General features: G+C 37.8%; 1 protein-coding gene across 1 annotated transcript; it reads left to right on the top strand.

Moving 5' to 3' along the window:
- The first annotated feature begins 1,970 nt into the window (after positions 1-1,970).
- Positions 1,971-7,402, top strand: LOC122308217 (U-box domain-containing protein 34-like). Its single transcript, XM_043121419.1, has 9 exons — positions 1,971-2,308; positions 2,974-3,095; positions 3,181-3,296; positions 3,950-4,071; positions 4,151-4,404; positions 4,490-4,591; positions 4,980-5,408; positions 6,321-7,070; positions 7,165-7,402. The coding sequence occupies exons 1-9, from the start codon at positions 2,149-2,151 to the stop codon at positions 7,357-7,359; spliced, it is 2,250 nt and encodes a 749-aa protein (XP_042977353.1). The 5' UTR covers positions 1,971-2,148; the 3' UTR covers positions 7,360-7,402.
- The last annotated feature ends 231 nt before the right edge of the window (positions 7,403-7,633 follow it).

The following is a 7,633-nucleotide window of genomic DNA, read 5'->3' as shown; positions in this document are numbered from 1 at the left end:
TATCGATATGTATTAAAATAATGATATAATACATGTCATTATTTATTAGGTAATATAAGATATAATTTAAAAGTATGTAAATCTTATATACTCTTTAAAAAAAAAATCCACCATTTTTCATATGATTATCATATTTATCCATTTTTTTCCTTAAGAATCTACCCAAAATCTGCACACCTACCAAACACATCAATCTACCATGTTTGCTTTCAACTCGGCTCTTGTTATGAAGTTTGCTTGGAACTTAATTAACGGAGCTTCCAATCTCTGGAAAGAAGGGATTTCAAAAATTTATCTCAGAACCAACTCATTCTTTGAGGCCATCTCCAAACCTTCATATTCTTTGTTCGAAAAAGCCTCCTCAAGCAAAAAGATTTCCTGAGAACTATTATTTGCTTTCAAATTAATAATGGGGCCAGCACAAACGTTTGAAATGATCCTTGGATCCCCTCCATAACTTCTGGCAAGCCTCTTCCTAATCCCTCATACGTTGGATATGAGCAAAACACCAAAGTGGCCGAGCTGACCCTTGAAAATCCGAGGAGATGGAATACACTCCTCCTGGGCACACTCTTCATGGAACATACATCCAGAGAAATCCAAAAAATTCCTTTGGAAATGTACAATTTCCATTCTTATCATGAAAAAATTAGATGGCTTCACCATTTCTCAAGATATTTCACTGTCAAATCAGCCTATGTTGAGTTGGTTAGTGAGGCCTTCCCTCCCACTCCCACTTTTAATTAGAAAGGCTTATGGAAAATTAAGCTGCAAGACCATCTTAAATTACTTCTTTGAAAAATTTGCCATAACCTCCTTCCTACCAAGGTTTTTATTGGTTCTGTCATTTCCCTTGAAGAAGAACTCATCAATGTCCTTTGTACAAAACTAAGCACGAAGATCTCACCCACCTTTTTCTCAAATGCCCATGATCTCGTATTCTGTGTAGGAATTCCAGTTAGCCTATAGACATCTCCCTATTTGCAAGTCAATATATCTCTAACTGGGTTAAAATCATCATCAACCCATCGGAAGTTAACATCCCAGAGGAAGATCATCATTCCTTCCAGATCTTTGCTAGCATTGCTATGGATAACCTTTGATTCAATAGGAACAAATTAGAGCACAAACAGTCTGTCCCCTCCCTAGGTCCTATATAGAGTCTGTTTAAAATTCTTTTCAATAGCACTCTAGAGCTTGGTCCTTAGAAAACAACCAGGTAGAAGAAAATGAAGATATGCATTCAGTGGGGTTTCACCTCATCTTCTTTAATGTTGCAATCAGGCAGCAGGGGAATATATTGGCAACAATATGTATGAAAGCCCGAACTTAGGAAAAGTATTAGTGGCATTAATGGGCATTAAAGATGCAGCTTTGCTAAACCTAGAAAGAATCATTCTGCTAGGAGATTCTAATGTAACCATCAAAGCTATCTCTCACTCCATTATCCAAGATTGAATCTTGAGCCCCATAGTTAGTGATATCAAATATATTTTAAATTTATTCTTGAAATGAAGAGGAAAATTTATTGATCTTAAAATCGATGCGTGCACAAAATTGTGCACTAGGCAGCAACAACATAAGCCTTTGACAATATTCCATTGATCAAACTTCCTCCATCTTTATTGTAATCTTACCATGGTAAAATTCATCTTTATCTGTATAAATTCGGATCTGAACTTTGTATCTTATTGTATTGGCTATATAAATATGAGTTTTGCTACGTACAAGCAGAATTACGTATTAATCTACATATCAATACTAATTTCTTTATATTTAAAATTTAAATTAATTTATTTTTAATAAAATTTACTTTTTAATTAATTATATTATATTAATATATATATTAATACATAATTATGTTTATAACTAAATTTTTCTTAACATAAAATATTTTCTGCCAAAGACAAAAAAGTCAATTTCCTTATTTATTGATTATCCACCTATCTCCTTCCATGCGCGAAATGTCGAAACAACCTTCTACAGTCAGTCAACGACCCCAACGGAAACATTCCCCAGTTTTGTAGAACAAAAGACTGCTACATTCCGCGTTGACAGAAAAATCGCGTTGACAGAAAAATCTATCTTCCGGCTTCCTAGCTTCAAAAGCCCCGAGCTCCACTCGCCGGTGGTTTTGATCAGGCGAAGATGACATCAGTGGCGGTTGCAGTGAACAGCAGCTCCGGCGGAGGTGGAGGCAGAGGAAGTCGACGCGCGGTTCGCTGGGCAGTGGAGAATCTCATGCTCAAGACCGATCATTTTGTCTTAGTCCATGTCATGCCCAGAATCGCTTCAATCCCGACTCCATGTACGTTCCTTTCTATCTGCTCCGTTTGTTTGATTTCGAGAAGTGGGGGGAAAAAACTGAATTCCTGGCGTCTTTATTTGGACCGCTTTATGTTCTAAGTTTCCAATTTTCTCTAATCTTCGACTCGTGGACACTCAAGCTGTCAAATCAGTTTTTCTCAGCTTGAGTGATTTCTGCGCTCGGCTACCTTTCCTGGGTTAATTTTTTATAAGGCTTTTGCTTGGCTGCTACAAATATGTGAGAACAGAACGATGTTGGGAGAGAAAAACAGAGTCTCCAACAGATATTGTTAGACCTCATTTAGCCAAATCAGTGGGTTGGGTTACAATAATATCATGCTGTCTATTTATTTTTTGTTGTTATTACACGATGTGTGATTTTACTCTTAAAACTCCAACAAACGGAAGCTAGATGTTCGTGTGTTATCGTGACAATTACCATTGATGGAATTATATCTGCGTGAGGTGAATTTTCGAAGATACTATTACGGACGATTTTGGCAATTGACTGAATTTCCCAACCAAAGAACGTAGTAAACAAGTAATCATGGGCCAACATTTGTTAGAAATTGGACATTGATTTTATAGCTGTTGAGTTGTGGGGTAGTGAGCTACAATGTCACGTTAGTCGGGCTGTTGTTTATTTATTTTAATTTTTTATAACAGCGGGAGAGCATATTCCTGTAGAAGAACTGGCTGAGAATGTGGTGGCAACATACGTGGAGGATGTGAAACTAGAGTTTGAAAAGGTGTTTTTTCCATATAAGGAACTATGCAAAACGAGAAAGGTGAGATTTTCTTCTTGCTCAAGCTAGGTTCTGCTCATGTTGAGGTTGTAGGGAAGTATGAATTTTATTGTGGTAACTTGTATAGATGGAAACCTTGCTTCTGGAGGATGATGATCCCGGGACTGCACTCCTTAGATATGTATCTGCAGCGGGAATTCAAAGTTTAGTTCTAGGATCTTGCTCTTCAAACTTTGTTATGAGGTATGTTATCATTCTTACTTTGAGTATCATCCTTTATTTTATTAAATGCTTATATGCTGTTAATCCATATGGTTAGAAAGATATCCATTTGTGATATGAAATCATCGAAACAGTGAGGTTATGACTAATTGGAACAACTTGTATCAACTTTATTGAGGACACCATGAAGGTCCAGCCTAAGACACCTGTACTACACTTGAGAAGACACTGATGTCTAAATGTCTTCTCATGTCTAAGGAAACTATGTTATTACAACCCATTTTTGTTGATATCTTATGTACAATCTGACGTTTTATCTCAGCTATTCTAGAACTTAGGCATTACTCTAGTATTTATGCTACTAAGCATTACTCTAGTATTCATGGGAACATAGCTGGAGGATTTTAATCATGGGAGTTTATTAAGTGTGTGCTTAGTAGAGCAAGTCTTGGCTACATGAAAAGATAATCTGATGACATCCCAGTCCTAAATATTTGGTAAGTATAATCTGATGAGGCCCTTCTTTGGCTGTATTTATGGTTAATTTGTGAAGCTCAAAACTGTAGTTCCTTAACTTTTCTTACAGTTTTACAGCTTGTTTTTGGGGGAGGGGTGTTTTGTTCGTACTCTGCATTTTTTATACTGCTTCTGAGATTTATTGCAATTTCTTTTAGGAAGCTAAAGGGACCCCGGGTACCAACAACTGTTCTGAGATGTGCAACTGGCAGTTGCAATATTTATATTGTATCTAGAGACAATATCCTCACAAAACCAGCTGATTCCTTATTCACTGTTGGTAAGTTGAGAGTGCATCATATTCATATATCAGGCAACAATTTGTCACTTCCTTAATTGTTTAATTATTCCTCTTACAGATAATAAAGAAGGTTCCAGTGACGTTACTAAACAACTATCTAGGCTTGATTTTCCCTCTGTAGAACCCAAGGTTTACAACAGCTTTGGAACATCATCAATGCTGCAGCTTAGTTACGTAAATTCTCAAGCATTCACAAATATGGATTCTTTTACAAATTCCAGTGTGAATCATGAAAGGAATCATCAAACATTTGAGGGTGACTTTGAAACGATTAAGCACTGCAATTCCTTTTCCTCTACAAAACCTGGGCAGGTAAAAATTTTTATGATGGTTATACAACTCTTCGATTTTTCTGTTGTTGTAGTATGCGAGTATAATATGAAGTACCTTTGTGCAGACAGGTATTCAGGCTGAAGTAGAACAACTGCAACTTGAAATTCAGAATACTGTTGCCATGTACAAACGGGCCTGTGAAGACTTGGTCCATTCTCAAAAAAAAGTAAGGGTTCATACTGCTGAGAAATAATATTATGGTGGATGTTTTATCATTAAGTGATGTTTCAAAGATCTGAAGGCATAAGATTTAAAAACTTAAATTAAACTTCTATTTATATCCAACCTTTCAGGGGAAAAAAATGATAAGAAATCAGTTTTTTAGGAGTTCTTTCAGTTTTGAACTAGGTTTGTGGTATATTTCAAGACAAAATTAACATATTTGCATCCAAAGTTTTTGTGTTATGTTGGCAAAATCACATGCTTATATCTAAACTATAAAAAGGATCTTGGAGAAGAATGTGTAATTTTGGTTGGCTAGGGAGAAAGAATGTGTTATATCTAAACTATCTAATATAACTCTGATATTTTGCCATTGGTTCTTCAATTTGCAGGTTGAGTTACTTTCCTCTGAATGCCTTGAAGAGGCTAGAAGAGTAAATGCTGCTCGAGATAGAGAAGAAACTCTGAGGAAAATTGCTGCTGAAGACAAAGCCAAGTATTTGGAAGCCATTAAGGAGGTTGAGGAGGCACGAAACTTACTTGCTAAAGAGGCTTATGAAAGGAAGATAGCTGAACTGAATGCCCTCAAGGAGTCCTTGGAGAAACAGAAAATTGTTGATGCACTATTCTCTGGTGACAAGAGGTACAGAAGGTATACTAGGGATGAAATAGAGACAGCAACAGAATTATTCTCAGAGAGTAATGTGATTGGTGAAGGTGGGTACGGGAAAGTTTACAAGTGCAGTCTTGATCACATTCCGGTAGCTGTTAAGGTTCTAAGTCATGATGCAATTGGCAAGAAAGAGGAGTTTCTGAAAGAGGTATTTTTCTTATTAGATCCTTTTCACTTTTCAGTTACAGTAATGTTTCTAAACTCAGTCGATCCCCCTGCTGTCTTCTACCAAATGTCCGTTGTTGAATTCTTGAATTTCTTTTAGAAATTCAGAAGTGTGACAATCATCTTTGTTTTAGTCCATGTCCATTATCCTCAATAATATCACGTGTATCAGTGAAAGCTACTAAATGTCCTTTGAACTCCCTTGAAGTCCATGTACTATGTTTGGTTGCAATAGGGTGGGAACTAATGGAAATGAAAGAGAGGAATGATATTTGCCCTCTAGAAGTTTGATTGTGGAGACAAAAGTTGGTGAGAGAGCAGATTGTGTTGTGGGCTTTGCAAGAGTTAAACATTGCAGCAGATTTTCTCTCTCTTTTTCCTTGCACTTGGGAGGAAACAAAATGGTGGCCAGGGAGGTAGAGGGGATCCCCTGATCTCCCTTCACTCCCTTCCCCACTCTCGTGTGCTTTTGGTAGGTTATTTCCCTCCCTTTTCAGCCTACCAACCTGCCCCCCCCCCCTCCCCCCCCCCCCCCAAAAAAAAAAAAACAGACATAACTGTAAAGCAGTTGGTTTTGCAGAAATGGGTTTGGTCTCCCTATGAACACTTGCAGGCAGACCTTCCTTTTGCAGGACTTTTTTTTTTCAGTTCTTCAAGCCCCTTATTTTTGACTTATTGTGCCAGCAATGGCACCACTCAAGCTGATTCTCAACTTACTACTTTGTAATAGAACTCTTCTTGAATTTGGTAACCTATGATTTTCTTATATTTTAAATGGCATCTTCCAATAAATCCTGATTGCGAATTACTTCAGTGCTGAATATCCTGAAGCCATGGTTTGTTGCTGCAAATATGATGCAAGTGTTTGCCTCTGTATTCTCCCAATCCTTTTTAGGTTGAAGTTTTAAGCCAGTTGCGCCATCCCAACGTGGTTTTGATGCTTGGAGCCTGTCCTGAGAATGCTTCCCTGGTCTATGAATACTTGGAAAATGGAAGCTTGGAGGAACATATTTTCCACCGAGATGGCCAAGCACCACTTCCTTGGTTTGTTCGATACCAGATAGTTTTTGAAATCGCTTGTGGACTTGCATTCTTACATAATTCAAAACCAGAGCCAATTGTTCACCGCGATCTAAAGCCAGGTAATATATTGCTAGACAGAAATTATGTGAGCAAAATTGGAGATGTTGGGCTTGCAAAGATGATTTCTGATGCTGTGCCTGACGACATTACGGAGTACAGAGACTCAATCCTTGCCGGTACACTCTGCTACATGGACCCAGAGTATCTGAGAACCGGCACGATCCGACCCAAATCAGATTTATATGCTTTTGCAGTCATAACCTTACAGTTGCTAACAGGTCGCAAACCAAATAGGCTTCTATCAACTGTTGAAAATGCCATGACAAAGGGCACCCTTCCTGACATCTTAGATAAGTCAGTCAGAGGTTGGCCATTGGCCGAAACAGAGGAACTAGCTCGAATTGCACTGAGGTGCTCAAAACTTAGATGCAGGGATAGACCAGATCTTGATACAGAAGTTCTGCCAGTCCTCAAAAGACTCAGTGATGTTGCAAATGCTAGTTCAAGCGTAGAAAGAGACAATATTAATGCACCAAAACACTACTTCTGTCCAATCCTACAGGTAAAATCTTGCACTTTATCAGATAGAATTGGTTAAATGAGCTTGAATTTCAAATGTTGCTTTCCTCTCATGTGTTGATTCGTTGGTAATGCAGGAAATCATGGATGACCCACACATTGCTGCTGATGGTTTTACATACGAGCATGAAGCAATTCAGGCATGGCTTAAGAAACATAATGTATCACCTGTTACAAAGCTTAGACTCCAGCATTTGACATTAACTCCAAACCAGACACTACGTTCTGCCATTCAGGACTGGAGGTCACGTGCGAAATTTTCACATGCCTAGATTATCAAGCTTTTCAATAAACAAAAAAAAAAAAAAAAAAAAACAAAGAACCACAGTATTTTATTCTTTATTTTCTACATGATCTAGTTTGGGTTTATTGCAGTTGTACCTCTCATTCTTGTTATATTTGAAAGATTTTTTAAGTTCAAGCCGGAAAGCGCACGCTCAAGTTCAGCTCGATCAAATAAAAGGGAAATGCTAGTTGTCAATTAGGGGAGAAAGCTGGTCGGACGATCGTTTCTCCCCTACTTTTGGTCTTTAGTCCGTTTCTGGG

The sequence above is a fragment of the Carya illinoinensis genome, chromosome 4 (assembly GCF_018687715.1).
Source record: "Carya illinoinensis cultivar Pawnee chromosome 4, C.illinoinensisPawnee_v1, whole genome shotgun sequence".
NCBI classification, from domain to species: Eukaryota; Viridiplantae; Streptophyta; class Magnoliopsida; order Fagales; family Juglandaceae; genus Carya; species Carya illinoinensis.
The sequence above is the reverse complement of the archived record's forward strand: the minus strand, read 5'-3'. Positions and strand labels throughout refer to the sequence as shown.

Coding starts and splice junctions, on each gene's coding strand:
- LOC122308217 (XM_043121419.1), top strand. CDS start 2,149: ATGACATCAGTGGCGGTTGCAGTGAACAGCAGCTCCGGCGGAGGTGGA. Junction 4,405..4,489: donor CCTCTACAAAACCTGGGCAG/GTAAAAATTTTT, acceptor ACCTTTGTGCAG/ACAGGTATTCAGGCTGAAGT. Junction 7,071..7,164: donor ACTTCTGTCCAATCCTACAG/GTAAAATCTTGC, acceptor TTGGTAATGCAG/GAAATCATGGATGACCCACA.